The sequence below is a fragment of the Erythrolamprus reginae genome, chromosome 2 (genome assembly GCF_031021105.1).
Source record: "Erythrolamprus reginae isolate rEryReg1 chromosome 2, rEryReg1.hap1, whole genome shotgun sequence".
Taxonomy (NCBI): Eukaryota; Metazoa; Chordata; class Lepidosauria; order Squamata; family Dipsadidae; genus Erythrolamprus; species Erythrolamprus reginae.
In genome coordinates this window covers 25,142-40,525 of record NC_091951.1, presented here as the reverse complement: position 1 = coordinate 40,525, position 15,384 = coordinate 25,142, and the positions used below count along the sequence as shown (strand labels likewise).

The 15,384-nt window shown below is 59.9% G+C and overlaps 2 protein-coding genes across 4 annotated transcripts; both read left to right on the top strand.

The window, feature by feature from the left end:
- The first annotated feature begins 6 nt into the window (after positions 1 to 6).
- On the top strand, positions 7 to 8,853 carry KIFC1 (kinesin family member C1). The gene is made up of 15 exons (XM_070736960.1): positions 7 to 219; positions 309 to 420; positions 501 to 557; positions 1,432 to 1,651; positions 1,732 to 1,930; positions 3,269 to 3,415; positions 3,514 to 3,642; positions 6,661 to 6,777; positions 6,887 to 7,060; positions 7,225 to 7,392; positions 7,517 to 7,655; positions 7,851 to 7,990; positions 8,104 to 8,177; positions 8,299 to 8,374; positions 8,647 to 8,853. The coding sequence occupies exons 1-15, from the start codon at positions 88 to 90 to the stop codon at positions 8,689 to 8,691; spliced, it is 1,929 nt and encodes a 642-aa protein (XP_070593061.1). The 5' UTR covers positions 7 to 87; the 3' UTR covers positions 8,692 to 8,853.
- Positions 8,854 to 9,168: 315 nt separating this feature from the next.
- On the top strand, positions 9,169 to 15,249 carry DAXX (death domain associated protein). Of its 3 annotated transcripts, none has more exons than XM_070736936.1 (7): positions 9,169 to 9,886; positions 11,710 to 12,493; positions 13,258 to 13,502; positions 14,085 to 14,268; positions 14,459 to 14,783; positions 14,869 to 15,076; positions 15,160 to 15,249. In XM_070736936.1, exons 1-7 carry the CDS (start codon positions 9,236 to 9,238, stop codon positions 15,217 to 15,219), a joined length of 2,457 nt encoding a protein of 818 aa, XP_070593037.1. In that variant the 5' UTR covers positions 9,169 to 9,235; the 3' UTR covers positions 15,220 to 15,249. The 3 variants fall into 3 exon arrangements, with proteins under 3 accessions (XP_070593037.1, XP_070593036.1, XP_070593039.1); XM_070736935.1 differs by having other exon boundaries at positions 14,866 to 15,076; XM_070736938.1 differs by having other exon boundaries at positions 9,170 to 9,886; positions 14,085 to 14,259; positions 14,866 to 15,076.
- The last annotated feature ends 135 nt before the right edge of the window (positions 15,250 to 15,384 follow it).

Below are 15,384 nucleotides of genomic sequence, written 5' to 3'. Positions count from 1 at the left end.
GCGCGCGCGTCCCGACGGGAGTTGCTTTCGAATCCCTCCAGACGTTGCCCGGGAACGAAGCGGAGACCCCCCGCGCAGAGGCCCAGGATGGAGCGGCCCGCTGCCCCCCGACAGCCCCTGGCGCCCCACGCGGCTCCCGGAGGCTCCCGGCTGCCCCGCCCGGGACTCAGGGGGAAGCGCCCCGCCCCCCCCGACGAGAACGCGCCCCCCGCGCCCCAGGTCAGCGGGACCCCCCCCGTCTTCCCCCCGCCGGTCTCCCTCCCTCGCGCCGCCGGCCCTGACCCCCCCGTCTCTCCCTCCCTGCGCAGAAACGGGCGCGCGTGGCGGCGGACCCCGGAGCGAAGGGCGGTGCCGACCCCGGAGGAGGGAGCCGTCCCCGAGCAGCCCCCGCTGCGCCCCGCGGCCTCCCGCGCACCTCCGGTAAGCAGCCCCCCCGAGGGGTGGGGGAGGGGGTCTCCTTCTGATGCCCCCCCCTCATCTCTCTCCCTCCTCCCCCACAGGACGACGGCGGTCCTCGGCCAGAGTCACCATCGCTGCCCTCCCGGCCGCCCCCCTCGGCAGGTGCGCGTGAGCGGGGCTGTCAGGGAGGGGGAATGGGGTCTGGGTTGGGTTGGGTGGGGGGTTCCAGCCTTGGGGATCGTCCCACCCCCCACCCCTGAATCTCTCTCCCCTCTGCGTGCAGGGCTGAGCTGCCGGGCAGCGGTCGGGGCCCCTCCCAAGCCAGGTAAGGCAGCCCCTCAAGCCCCCTCCTCACCCGGGCTTCTCCTCCCCTCTCCCCCCCCCATAGGACCTCCACCCACATCCGTGAGCCCTCAAGCCCCCTCCTCACCTGGGCTTCTCCTCCCCTCTCCCCCCCATAGGACCTCCACCCACATCCGTGAGCCCTCAAGCCCCCTCCTCACCTGGGCTTCTCCTCCCCTCTCCCCCCCCCATAGGACCTCCACCCACATCCGTGAGCCCTCAAGCCCCCTCCTCACCTGGGCTTCTCCTCCCCTCTCCCCCCCATAGGACCTCCACCCACATCCGTGAGCCCTCAAGCCCCCTCCTCACCTGGGCTTCTCCTCCCCTCTCCCCCCCCCATAGGACCTCCACCCACATCCGTGAGCCCTCAAGCCCCCTCCTCACCTGGGCTTCTCCTCCCCTCTCCCCCCCCCATAGGACCTCCACCCTCCCCTGAGCCCTCAAGCCCCCTCCTCACCCGGGCTTCTCCTCCCCTCTCCCCCCCCATAGGACCTCCACCCACATCCGTGAGCCCTCAAGCCCCCTCCTCACCTGGGCTTCTCCTCCCCTCTCCCCCCCCATAGGACCTCCACCCTCCCCTGAGCCCTCAAGCCCCCTCCTCACCCGGGCTTCTCCCATCTCTGACTTCCAGAGGCCCCTCGGATGCCTTAAGCCCCCTTACCCAGGTTCTTCCTCCTGTCTCCCCCCCCCCAGGACCCCCAGCTGCTCCCTCAGGCGGAAGGGGGCAGAAGCGAGCCCCCTGGGACCTGAAGGGGCAGGTCAGTGACCTCCAGGCCAAGGTGGGGGTCTTCAAGGAGAAGGTCAAAGGGCTGACCGGGGAGAATGAGGCCCTCAAGAGCCAGCTGGGGGCGCTGCAGGAGGAGCTGACGGAGACCACCGGCCGGAATGGGGAGCTGAGCAGCCGGGTCAGGTGAGCGGGGGGGGGGAGGGGGGGCGTGGTGGTGGCCGAGGGAGCTGCAGGTCCTAACCCTCCCGACTGGCCCTCCGCAGTCTGCTGGATTCGGAGCTGCAGGTCTGGCGGGAGCAGGCCAGGGAGAGCGGCCAGAAAGTGTCGGAGCTGCTGGCCACGGAAGAGCGGCTGGAGGGGCAGTGCCGGGGCCAAGCGCAGAGGATCGGGCAGCTGGAGGCCCTCAACCGGGAGATCGCGGAGGGCAGCCGGGAGCAGGCGGTCCGGCTGAAGGCCACAGAGGTGAGGGGGAGGGGGCTGGGCCGATTTCCCTTTGGCCCCCACCAGGAATGGCCTCTGCAGGCCCCGTGTGGTGGTGGTGGAGGGGGCCGCCCTGGTCAGCAGCTCTCCACCAATCGGTGCCTTTTGGCAATTAACAATTCTGTTGGTGTGGCCTTCTAGCCATACGGAGCACGAGAGGGGCCACTTTTGCACAAGCCCTTACACACACACACACACACACACACACACTCAGAGGCCACTGGGCCCTTTGCTAGTAAGCAGTGATAACTGGGAGGGGGAGGGAAGCGAGGGGGGGCAGCTTTAGCAATAGAAATAGCATGGCCTGAGTCTGCGGAGAAGGGTGGCCCCCGAGTCTAATAAGTAAACAGGTTTAGACTCATCTACCGCTTCACAATGCTTCACAGCCCCCTCTAAGCGGTTGAGACTCCGCCTCTTGCCCCCCTCAATCTGGGTCCTCCTTTGACCCCCCCCTCGGAAGGAGGGAAGGCTGAGATTTGAACCACTGAACTACAGCTAGCAGTCAGCTGAAGGAGCCTGCAGGGTCTGCCCTCTAACCACTGTGCCACCCTGGCTCTTTCCCAAACTGGCCTCCTTCACACACACACACACACCCTGAGCCTCTTCCGTGGTCGCTGCCTTTCCTGGGCCAAGCAAACCTTGGTGGGGGTCTGGGGGGGGGTCGGTTTGCACCATTTTGACCCAGAAAGTGGGGGCTCTCAGACTGGCCAAGGCCTCTTTGGCCTTGTCAGGGGGCTGGTTTCAGAGCTTGGTTGGGGGCAGAGGGAGGGGGCAAGGCCTAAGCCGTCCCCTTGCCAAGCCCCCCCCCAACCAAGGCAAATCTGAAGAGAAGGGGAGAAGGATCTGTGGCCCCTCGGTTTCTCTTTCCAGGACGCAGGGGTCCAGCAGAATTTCCAGGGGAATTGTGAAAAAAAGGAATAAATGGGGTGGGGGGTCGGGGGGGGGGGAGAAATACTAAAAGTGCTTCAGAGCCAGAGGGAAATGGGGTCAGGAGCCCAACGGATGGCGCTGCCTGGCAGAGTCCAGCCAAAGGGAGGAGGGCTGCGGGGGCCGGAACTTGCTCCCGTGGTGGCCGATGTTTCTCCACGGCTTGAGCCGTTTGGCACGAGGTCATCTACGGCTGCAGCCTGGCCACAAGTGACAGGGGAATGTCAGGGTTTTTTGAAACGCTGGACGCCCTGAGGGAGGGAGGCTTCTGGGGGGGGCAGGCAAAGGAGGCCGAAGGGACCCCCCCTCCCTATTTATTATTTTATGGCTCAAGACAGAGAGGAAACGCAGGAGACGTAGGAGACCTAACCCCAATTCCCTCCTGCTGCCCAGGAGTCGCTGCAGGAGGCGGAGCAGAGCCTGTCGGGGCAGCGGGAGCTGACCGAGGGGCTGAGGGTCCGGCTGGAGGTCCTGGAGGAGCGGCTGCACCAGGGGGACATGGAGCGACGCGGCCTCCACAACTCTCTGCAGGAGCTGAAGGTGGGAGGCACAGACGCCCGCGGGTGGGGTGGGGGGGAGGCCCCTGTCCCGAGGGGGGGGGGCTGTGCCTGACTGCCCGCTTCGCTCTGGCCTTCCAGGGAAACATCCGCGTCTTCTGCCGAGTGCGGCCCTTGCTGTCCAGCGAGAGGCAAGCCCAGAAGGTCGCCAGCCACCTGCGCTTCCCGGCCGACAACAACAAGGGCCTCGTGCTGTCCAGGGCGGAGGAGGTGCGTTGGCCACACCCACAGAGGGGGACACTGGAGGGGGGGGGAGGAGGAGAGGTGTGGTCCACCATGCAGAGAGAAAGGGAATTTGCCAGGCCGCCTCCCACACCCGACCTTCCCACGACCAATCAGGGCCCTGACAGGGTCGGTCTCCTCTCGGTCGGCTCTCGTACCCATTGGGTGAGGAGGGGGCCTTTTTTGTGGCGGCTCCGGCTCTTTGGAACCAGTTTCCTCTGGAGCTCCGGGCTGCCCCTACCCGACTGGCCTTCCACAAAAGCTCTTCCGGCAGAGGCTTCGGGTACGCGTGGGATTTCGGAGAGGGGCGGCATACAAATGTAATAAATTATTATTATTATTATTATTGTTTCAATTGTTTGGTAGCTGTTTTTAGATTGTTTCATTGTTTCTAGGAGCTTTTACAGTTATTTTTATCTGTATTTGGCTGCGAGCCCCCCAGCGTCCTCCGGCAGTGGGGCAGCATAGAAGTCCAAGTGATCGATTGATCGATCGGTAGATAGATTTGGTAGATAGATTGATAGATAGTGTTAATTTGAAACCCCAATTTAGAAACCAATCGTACATACTGACATACCACGCATAAATCCTATAAGCCTAGGGGGAGGGAGAGTCTCAATTCCCCCATGCCTGACGACAGAGGTGGGTTTTAAGGAGCTTACGAAAGGCAAGGAGGGTGGGGGCAACTCTGATATCTGGGGGGAGTTGGTTCCAAAGGGTCGGGGCCGCCACAGAGAAGGCTCTTATTTTATTTATTTATTTATTATTTGGATTTGTATGCCGCCCCTCTCCGAAGACTCGGGGCGGCTCACAACAAGTGAAAAAACAATCCAATACATAATCCAATTAATTAAAATATGAAAAGTTTTAAAAAACCCTATACTAACATACACACACACAAGCATACCATGCATAAATTCAGCGGGCCCAGTGGGAGATGTTCTTCCCCTGGGTCCCACCAAATGACATTGTTTAGTTGACGGGACCCGGAGAAGGCCAACTCTGTGGGACCTAACTGGTCGCTGGGATTCGTGTGGCAGAAGGCGGTCCCGGAGATAGATAGATAGACAGACAGACAGACAGACAGACAGACAGATATGATAGATATGATAGATTAGATAGATAGATAGATAGATAGATAGACAGACAGACAGACAGACAGACAGACAGATATGATAGATATGATAGATTAGATAGATAGATAGATAGACAGACAGACAGACAGACAGACAGACAGACAGACAGATATGATAGATATGATAGATTAGATAGATAGATAGATAGATAGACAGACAGATATGATAGATATGATAGATTAGATAGATAGACAGACAGACAGACAGACAGATATGATAGATATGATAGATTAGATAGATAGATAGATAGATAGATAGACAGACAGACAGACAGACAGACAGACAGACAGACAGACAGATATGATAGATATGATAGATTAGATAGATAGATAGATAGATAGATAGACAGACAGATATGATAGATATGATAGATTAGATAGATAGACAGACAGACAGACAGACAGATATGATAGATATGATAGAGTAGATAGATAGATAGATATGATAGATAGATAGATAGATAGATATGATAGATAGATAGATATGATAGATATGATAGATAGATAGATAGATAGATATGATAGATAGATAGATAGATATGATAGATAGATAGATAGATAGATATGATAGATAGATAGATATGATAGATAGATAGATAGATATGATAGATAGATAGATAGATAGATAGATAGATATGATAGATAGATATGATAGATAGATAGATATGATAGAGTAGATAGATAGATATGATAGATAGATATGATAGATAGATAGATAGATAGATATGATAGATAGATAGATATGATAGATAGATATGATAGATAGATAGATAGATAGATATGATAGATAGATAGATATGATAGATAGATAGATAGATAGATAGATATGATAGATAGATAGATATGATAGATAGATAGATAGATAGATAGATATGATAGATAGATAGATATGATAGAGTAGATAGATAGATATGATAGATAGATATGATAGATAGATAGATAGATATGATAGATAGATAGATATGATAGATAGATATGATAGATAGATAGATGATAGATAGATAGATAGATGATAGATGATTGATAGATAGATAGATAGATAGATAGATATGATAGATAGATAGATATGATAGATAGATAGATAGATAGATAGATATGATAGATAGATAGATATGATAGAGTAGATAGATAGATATGATAGATAGATAGATAGATAGATATGATAGATAGATAGATAAGATAGATAGATAGATAGATAGATAGATGATAGATAGATAGATGATAGATAGATAGATAGATGATAGATGATTGATAGATAGATAGATAGATAGATAGATAGATAGATGATAGATAGATAGATAGATGATAGATAGATAGATAGATGATAGATAGATAGATAGATGATAGATAGATATGATAGATAGATAGATATGATAGATAGATATGATAGATAGATAGATAGATAGATATGATAGATAGATAGATATGATAGATAGATAGATAGATAGATAGATAGATATGATAGATAGATAGATATGATAGATAGATAGATAGATAGATATGATAGATAGATAGATATGATAGATAGATAGATAGATATGATAGATAGATAGATATGATAGATAGATATGATAGATAGATAGATAGATAGATATGATAGATAGATAGATATGATAGATAGATAGATAGATAGATAGATAGATAGATATGATAGATAGATAGATATGATAGATAGACAGACAGACAGACAGACAGACAGACAGACAGATATGATAGATTAGATAGATAGATAGATAGATAGATAGATAGATAGATAGATTTGGTAGATAGATAAATGGAGGCAGGAATAAGGCAGTTGTGTATTTTGGGGGGAGCCCAGGGGCGTCTCTCACAAAGCGAGCCCTTCCCCTCCCTTCCCTTCCCCCCTGCAGTCTCACGTCGGCCGCGAACGCAAGGAGGACATTAACTACGAGTTCAGCTTTGACCGGGTGTTCCCCCCGTCCAGTTCCCAGGAGAGCGTCTTTGAGGAAATCTCCCTGCTTGTTCAGGTGGGGGCCGGAAGGGCACCTGGTGGGCAAAGGAGGGGGCACCCCGCCCCCTTGCCAGGTATTCACCCTCCTGGGCCCTCGTCCTCTCCTCCTTCTCCTCCTCCGCCAGTCGGCCTTGGACGGCTACCACGTCTGCATTTTCGCCTACGGGCAAACGGGCAGCGGCAAGACCTACACGATGGAAGGCCCCGATGAGACGGCCCCCGCGACGGCAGGCATGATTCCTCGGGCCGTGCGTCAGGTCTTTGCCTCCTCCCGTGAGATGGGGGCCAACGGGTGGAAGGTGAGGGAGGGGCCCGAGGGAGGGGCCCCTCCGAGCATCCAAACCCTCCCGGCCAGCAAAGTCAGGAACCCACCCTGGGTGGCCTGGCTGAGCCGCCATTTCCCAAAAACTGGCCTGTCTCCCCCCGTGGCTGGGCTAACTGTCCCCCCCCCTCCACCCCCCAGTACCAATTCACAGCCAGCTTCCTGGAGATCTACAACGAGTCTCTGCGGGATCTGTTGGTGGTGCGGCCAGAGCAGAGCGGGGAGCTGGAGATCCGGCGAGTGAGCCAACTGACCGAGGAGCTGCACGTCCCCAACCTCTCCTGCGTCCCCGTCTCTTCCGAGGAGGAGGTATCGGACAGCACCCCCTCCCCTCCAAAGGGGGCTCCCTGGGGCTGCCTCTCCTGTGCCTTCTGGGACCGGCCCAGCAGCCCCCTCATGCCTCCCCCCCCCTCCTCCCCCCTCCCCTGGCCAGGTCCGGAAGCTGCTGCTGAGGGCCAAAACCCACCGCTCTGTGGCCAGGACCATCCTGAACGAGCGCTCCTCCCGCAGCCACAGCCTCTTCCAGCTCCGCCTGGAGGGGACAAACGCCAAGCGGGGGCTCCACACCTCCTGTGAGTAGGTGGGGGTGGGGCAGACGTCCAAGAGGCCAGGGGCTAATTTAGGATCTCCAAGCAGCGGGGGGGGTGGCCCTTCCCGCAGAGCGGCCATCTTGTCCGAGGTCTGGCGATTCCTGAGGGCCCCCTCTAGAGCCCCCACTTTGGACCACCCGGCAGACGGGCCCTGACCTCCTCTCGTTCGTCCTGCAGCTGTGCTGAGTTTAGTGGACCTGGCAGGCAGCGAGCGGCTGGACAAGTCTCTGTCCACGGGGGAGCGGCTGAAGGAGACCCAGGCCATCAACACCAGCCTCTCCACCCTGGGCCTGGTCATCACCGCCCTCAGCAACAAGGTAGCGGGAGGGGGCCATGACCCCCCTGACAAAGGTGGAGGACGCAAGGTGGGGTGCCCTCCGCCCTGCCTGCCGCCTCTGATGCCCCCCCCACTGCCCCCCCCTCTCTGCAGGAGGCCCACGTCCCTTATCGCAACAGCAAGCTGACCTACCTGCTCCAGAACTCTCTGGGGGGCAGCTCCAAAATGTGAGTGGCTTTGGGGCAGGCGGGGGTGGGGGGTGGGGAGTGGGTAGGGGAAGGGGGGGGCTCTCTGTGGGACACCCAACTCACGGGGCCCTTTGCTTTGCCCCCCTGCCCCCCCCCCCAGGCTGATGTTTGTGAACATCTCCCCCCTGGAGGAGAACTTTGGCGAGTCCCTGAACTCCCTCCGCTTTGCTAGGAAGGTGAGTGAGTGGCCCCTGGAAAGGTCTGCGCAGAGGGAGGGGGTTGGGGGGGGGCTTGCCATTGAGCCAGGAGTGGCGCAGGGGTTAGAGGGCAGCCAGCTGTCGCTCAGCGGTTCAAATCTCCCCAGGGGCTCCAGGTGGCCTCGTCCTTCCGTCCTTCCCAGGGGGTCAAGGGAAGAGGCCCAGGCGGTTGGATGAGGGGGGCAAACAGTCCTGTCAGAGGGTTGGAAAAGCAGGGGGACACACACACACGCACCCTCTCCGCCTTGCAGGTGAACGAGTGCGTCATCGGGACGGCCTCCAGCAACCGGAAGTGAGGGGGGGTTTCCCCTCCCCCCACTCGACACGGCCCCTCTCGGCCCCCGTCGACGTCTTCGTATTTTTTTAATTGTTTTTACTGCTTTCTCTGTATTTGTGCGTGTTTCCCCTCATGAACTTTGTTATAACCTTTTATGAATAAAAAACGTGCGAGTCGCCAAGGCGAACAGGCCGCGTCTTTTTATCCCGGGGGGGGAGGGGGCTTTCGTGGGGGAGGGAGAAGCAGGGGCCGAGAGGGGGAGGGGCACCTCAGCTGGCGGAGTGGGGGAGGGGCGGTGGCGGGAAAACCGGAAGCGTCGCATCGCTGGACTTCCGTTGTTTCGCACGGGCAGGCGGGAGAGGCGCATGCGCAGTGGTCGGATGCGGTTGACAGCTGCTGTTTCCCGCCTCCTGAATCCTCTTCCCCAGCCCCCACCCGCGGGGTATTTGAAAAAAGCCGGCAGCGCAGCCGCAGCAGGAAGAGGGCGTGGTATGCAAACGTCACGCACCGATTTCCGGTCATGTGACGGAAGAGGCCGCCGGCGCTTTCCCCCGTACAGAAAGATGTCGCCCCAATCGCGGCGCGGACCGAGGCGGGAGGAGGAACCCATCTGCCTACCGGCGAGGCCTGTCCTCGGCCGGGAGACGTCCGCGTTTCCGCCAGCGGGAACGCTCAGTGACAAGGCCGCTGCCTCATTCCCCCTCCCCCCTGTCCGTACAATAACATGGCGGCGCGGAGCATCCGCTTCCGGTCCTGCGCAGTGGGCGGGGGGGCAGGACCTCAGTCTGAGGCGAGGCGAGCGGAACCGAAACTTGAAAGCCGCCGCCGCCGCCGCCGCCGTTGGGGCCGCCACGTCGGGTGTGGACGCCGCCGCGGCCGCCACGCTCGCCCCCCGGAGAAGCCGCTACCCGTCTGCTGCCGCCCCGGGTCCGGTTCCCGCGTGGGGCGCTCCCTTCCCCGGCGATGCCCGACGGCCCCGCGCCCCGACGGCCATGACTTCCCCGCCGCCCGACGACGGCGCCTCCTCCTCCGACTGCATCATCGTCCTGGACGACGACAATGACGGCGACCGCGGCCCTGCCCCGGCCACGCCCCCGCCCCCCGACGGCCCCCTCCGCCCGCCCTCGCCCCCCCCGACGGCCCCCCCGCTGGACGGCAGCCCCCCCGGCGGGCAGAAGGGGCTCCGGGCCGAGAACGAGCGGCTCTTCCAGGAGGTGAGCCCCGAAGCTCCGCCGGCCCCCACCGGTGCACCGGGAGCCTCGCTGGGGGTGGGGGCTGGGGGGGCGGCAGCTCTTGTTTATTTTTATTTACTTTATTAGAGCCCAACCCCTCCCCCCACCTGTCCAGGTGCAGAAGTTTTATCGCTTTCTATCCATAAGTGTCAGATTTATGTTCACAGCGAGTCCTGGACTTTCACTACGGTTTGTTTAGCAGCAGTTCAAAATTACGAGGGCCCTGCGACTGCCCCATTGGGCCCCCACAGTCCCCTGACCCACATCCAGGGGCTCAGTGCGTGGTTGCCATCTATGAGGGTCGGTGTCTCTGAGGGTCCTTTTGGCCACCTTCCCACCCAGTTGATGAGGGCCCCGGATTCACTGGACAGCCCTGCAACTGATGTAACAAGCGCCAGGACTCGCTTAACGACCCTGGCAGGGAGAATCGCAAAGTGGGACAAAACAATGTTTTTGCTTAGCGACAGAAATGTTGACCTCAGTTGTGCTCGTAACTTGAGGACCACCTGTCGGTTCAGGAACATCACGAGGTCCATCAGCGTAGCAGCACCCGGGAGGGCAAAGGGGAGGGGGAGAAAGGGAAAACCCCCCCCCCCCGCTTTTACACCCACAGCAGCCAATCGTAGCGCAGATCGGGATCCCCAACACCCCAGGTCCAGGGGAAAATCGGTCCCTGGTGCCCAGAAGGCTGGTGGGGCTTGGCCGCAGGTTGCTTCCAGTGAAAGGCAACACTCGCTGACCAAGTGACCACAATTCTGGCCCACTGTGCCTCTTCTGCCCTTCCAGCTACTAAATTGCACATCCTGGGAGGGGGGGTCTCCATGGCTGGAATTATGCTCCTCACATGAATAGACCGGTCCACCCTCACTCACTTGGCGCCTCTGCCAAATTTATCCCCGCAGGATTCTGACCCGTGGTCCCCTACCTCCGATGGCCACGGTCCTTTCCTAGTAGGGGCTGGAAGGCATCTAAGGCTGGTCAGGGAATTGCCTGGGGGTGGTCTGAATGAAGTCGGAGATGCTGACAGGAAGTTGTGTTGCATCAATTCCACCTATGTGGACATTTCCATTGTGAAAGGCCGTGCCAGGTGCCAGTAGATCATCGACCGATGTGGGGAAGGTTAGAGAGGAGCGTCCTCGTTCCGTTTCCCTCCAAGCACAAAGTGGGCGCTGTAACACGGTACCTGAAGGCGAACGCGGCTGCGATGGGGGCCCAGGATGCCGTCTGAAGGGCCCAAAATCGAGAGAGTCGGTGCCACCCGAGAATTTCTTGACCATTTCGAGACTGAAGGCTTTTCTCACCTGTATAGTGACAGGAGATGAAACGTGGGCTTATCAGCCGACTCCAGAGCAAACGTCCGTCAATGCAGTGGCGCAGTGCCCATTCTCCTTCAGCCCCCAAATTCAAAACTCAACAATTGGCGAGGAAAACCTTGTGCACCCATCGCAGCAGCGTTCGATACAGTGCGCACTTAGTGGGAAACGGAATGAGAACGCACAGCTCTAACCTACTGACCGCTGGCACTGCTCGTTCGCTGGCTTCCCGCTACACCATAGTAATACCAACTTCTCCCGTGAACATTTCCCTGAGAACCACGTGCCTTTGTAACCTTACTTTCCGGAGAACCCTCGTAGTATCCTGGCAAATGGAAGGCTTCTCCTCTGGGCCCTTACGGGCTGTGCCCTATGGACCTTCAGGAGGAAGGCCTCGCCCCCCAGCCGCCATTTCCTCCCTGCCAGGGGATCGGCCAGGCCAGGCGGGGTCTTCCTTGAGCAGCGCCTCACCTGTTCCTTTCCCCCCTGCAGTTCGTGGCCTTCTGCTCCGAGCACACCAAGGACACCCCCGAGGTCATCACCTACCTGTCTGGCCGCCACCAGAAGACCAACCCGGAGTACCTGGCCTCCGTGGAGTTCCACAACGTCCTGAGCCGCTGCCTGACGCGGGTGCAAGCCAGGAGGAACAAGATCTACGTCTACATTAACGAACTCTGCACCAGCTTCCGGGCCCATTCGCAGAGGAAAAAGGCCGTGGCCCCTGTCCCCGCAGAGGCCCAGGACGCGCCGGCTGCCCCCGCCCCCCAGACGCCCGCCAAGCCCTGCGTGGACGCCAAGCGGCAGATTCGCTACCTGGAGAACCTGCTGCGGGTTTACGCCAGAGAGATCCAGCGGCTGCAGGAGCAAGAGCTGGACTTGGCAGCCCTGGACAGCCAGGACTCGGCCTACCTGCAGGAGAGCCGCCTCAAACGCCGGCTGATGCACGTCTTCAAGCGCCTCTGCCAGCTGAAGGACTGCAGCAGCCTGACCGGCCGCGTCATCGAGCAGCGCATACCCTACCGCGGGACTCGCTACCCGGAGGTCAACCGGCGCATCGAGCGGCTGATCAACCAGCCGGAGTCCTTCCCGGACTTTGCCGACATCCTCAAGGTGGTGCAGAAGGCCAGTGCCCGTCACAGCCTGGGGCTGCCCAAGCGCCAGATGGAGGCCATGGCCGCTGACGCCTTCCGTGACGTGGGGGCCCGGCTGCAAGAGCGACGCCACCTCGACTTGGTCTACAACTTCGGCAGCCATCTGACCGACCAGTATCGGCCTAGTGAGTGTGCTGCCTGGAGCCCACGGGGATTCTTTGCGGCCCCCGGTCCCACTCGGGGGAGGTGCTGACCGGGAATAACTCCACCGTCCCCCCCAGATCCATCCCAGGAAACCCCACTTGGGTGCCTGGCTGTGCCAGCTTCAGTCTTGCTCGGGGCAGTGCTCAGGGCAACCAGCAGGGGGCGCAGAGGAGGCACCCAGCTCTTCTGCTCTTATCGTTCCCGGTGTCTTTGCCGAAACCTGTTGGCCAGGCCAGGCAGGGCAGCCGGTCCCAGGCAAGGGGGCCCACGATCCCCCCACCCCCTCTCTCAGAACCCTCCTCTCCCCATTGCCCATCTGATCATGGGGGGAGGGGGGCTGGCGTTCTTTGGCCGTGTTTTCCTGCTGCTGGACAGATGGTTGAGCTGAGCAGAGGGACGGACAAGGGGGGCTCCCCACAAATGTTTCTCACCCAGCAGGAAAGGGGGGGAGGCAGGGAGGGGCTACAAGCGCTGCTTCATCATCTGGGGCTTGGGAGGCTGTCTGAAATTGGGGGGGGGGGGTAAGTCAGCCGTCCCCCCACCAAAGTCCGCAGGGTTTCCCCTCGTGAAATCCCGAGGCCGGAGGGCGCTGTCTCCAGGGCCAGTTTTTCATGGGCGCTTTGACCCTCCCCCAATTTTCCAAGGACATTGCCCCTGTCCAGGGAGGGGAGGATGTTGCCCCGTGGTGGTGGGGGGGGGCGCAGGCGGAACCCCGCTCAGCCCGTGTCCTCCTGCTGCCCGGCAGATACTGACCCGGCCACGGGAGACGCGGAGTTGTCCCGCCACCTGCACCGCAACCAGCTCCTGGGTCACCAGCGCCTGGAGGAGGTGATTGCTCAGTTCGCGCAGCTGCAGGACAAGAGCCAGGAGCAGCCGCAGCCGGGGGGGAGGCCCCCCAGGCAGGACGGTGGGGGCACCCAGCCCGGCAGAGCGGCCGAGGGGGAGCCGGCCTCCCCGAAGGAGTCTGTCTCGGGCACAGTCGCCGAAGAGGTAAGGGGGGGGCCATGGGGCGGCATCCAGAGGGCCAGGCGGCTCAAGGGCTGGGGGTGGGGGGGCTTGTGGAAGGGATGGGGGCCAGCAGAGCTCAGCAGGGGGCCGCTTGCCAGGCCGCTGGGGCATGGGGTCAAATCAAGAGGGAGGGCAGTTGGGTCCAGCCCAGTATCCCTTGAGCTAGGGGCAACACTCACAAAATGGCCGTGAAGGCCCCACCCTCTCCAAAGAGGGGGGGCAGAGATCGTACGTAGGTAGGTTCCTTCGGAAAGAGAGACCCTCCAGGCCCCCCTTGGGCTGAAGCCATGGGGGCTCTTCCCCCCTTTGACGCAGCAAAGTCAGGCTAGAGCTAAGCCCCCCCCCCATCTGCCCCCCCCCCCCAACCAGCCCGGCTGCAGCTGATGAAACGGTCTTGGGGCTTCTCTGTTCCTCCTCATTTGCCCCCTCCCCACTTCCCACCCCCCACGCCCCCACGGGTTCATGGCCCATCTCTTGCCTTTGAGGGGAGGGGGAGGGGGAAGTGGGGGGAGGGTCCAGGGCCAGTGGAAACCCCTCCCCCCATGCACTGGGCCTTTGCACCAGGACAGCGCAGGCCCCCAGGAGAGCGGTCAAAAAAAGGGATCGTCGGAGGAGGAGGAGGAGGAAGAAGAGGAGGAAGACTCGGACTCTGAGTCGGACCTGGACGCAGAGCTGGCCCACTGCCTGGACGCTGGAGAGGTGGACGAGGAGGAGGACGAGGAGCAGGAGGCGGCAGCAGGTAGCTTTGGTGGGTTTCCTCTTTCCCCATTCTTGTGGCAAGGCGTTCCGCAGGTCCAACCTGCATTTGGTGGCCTGGAGGGGGTCTCCCGTCAGCCCCACAGTTTCTCCTCTTCGCTTTCCCCACCCGACTGCCCTCCACCCTGTGGGGGGGCTGGGGAGAGTGCTGGCGCCACAGGCTCAACTCTTCTGCCCCCCAGGTGAGGCCCCCCCTGCCCTGGACGCAGAGGCCGACCAGCAGATGGAGGTGCCCGAGGTGGCCCTGTCCTCTGCGGACGAGGAGGAGGAGGAGGAGGAAGAAGAGGAGGAGGAAGATGGACTGCTGGGCTCCTCCGGGGACTCTCCTGGCCAGCAGGAGGAGGGGGCAGTGAGGGAGGTCAGCCCCGCCCCCTCGATCCAGGAGGAGGAGGAGGAAGAGGCCCCACCCGCTAAGCGCCCCCACCTGCTGGAGAACGGGGAGCTGAACGGGCAGCCCCCCTGCAAGAGGAGCCGGACCGCCTGGGGGCAGACCCCCGTGTCCAGCAGGTACGGTAGAGGGGCTGAGTGGGGGGGGGGAGATGGCATGCTGACCCCCCACCTGACGCTGACCCCCCTCTCTCCCTAACAGCAGCAGCCCCCCCTGCAGGGCCCCCACCTGCATCCGGGTGCCCAGCTCCGGCTCCGAGGGGGAGGACGAGGAGGGGCCGCCCCCGCAGAGCCCGGGCCCCGCTGCCGACTCCACCCGGCCGGACTCCCCGGGGCTCAGCCTGGTGTCCAGCACCCAGGGCAGCCCGCCGGCCCCGCCACGGCAGCAGCAGCAGGACGAGCGCCTCACCCGGGTGGGTGCGGGGGAGGGCACCTGGGGGGGCGGGGGAGGGGCACCTGTGTGTGGGTCCGCTGACCCCTCCCTCTTTCCCTCCAGACCAGCGTGGCCACTCAGTGCGACCCGGAGGAGATCATCGTCCTCTCCGACTCGGAGTAGCAGTGACCGGCCGGCGGGGGGGCGGGGGGGGCTTTCTCTTCGCGGGGGGGGGGAGGGGCGGGAATGGAAGCGGGCGATGAATAAAGACTATTTTTCTGCACGCCCGGACTCCTCTCGTCTTTCCCACGGGAGGGGGGCAGGAGGCGCGAGGGCTCTTGGTCCGTC

What these genes read in the sequence shown, in the direction of transcription:
- KIFC1 (XM_070736960.1), top strand. Translation starts at nt 88, where the DNA reads ATGGAGCGGCCCGCTGCCCCCCGACAGCCCCTGGCGCCCCACGCGGCT. An exon ending in CTGGGGGGCAGCTCCAAAAT is followed by an intron (nt 8,178 to 8,298) that starts GTGAGTGGCTTT and finishes CCCCCCCCCCAG; the next exon opens with GCTGATGTTTGTGAACATCT. An exon ending in CCCTCCGCTTTGCTAGGAAG is followed by an intron (nt 8,375 to 8,646) that starts GTGAGTGAGTGG and finishes TCCGCCTTGCAG; the next exon opens with GTGAACGAGTGCGTCATCGG.
- DAXX (XM_070736935.1), top strand. Translation starts at nt 9,236, where the DNA reads ATGTCGCCCCAATCGCGGCGCGGACCGAGGCGGGAGGAGGAACCCATC. An exon ending in GACCGACCAGTATCGGCCTA is followed by an intron (nt 12,494 to 13,257) that starts GTGAGTGTGCTG and finishes GCTGCCCGGCAG; the next exon opens with ATACTGACCCGGCCACGGGA. An exon ending in GGCGGCAGCAGGTAGCTTTG is followed by an intron (nt 14,269 to 14,458) that starts GTGGGTTTCCTC and finishes TCTGCCCCCCAG; the next exon opens with GTGAGGCCCCCCCTGCCCTG.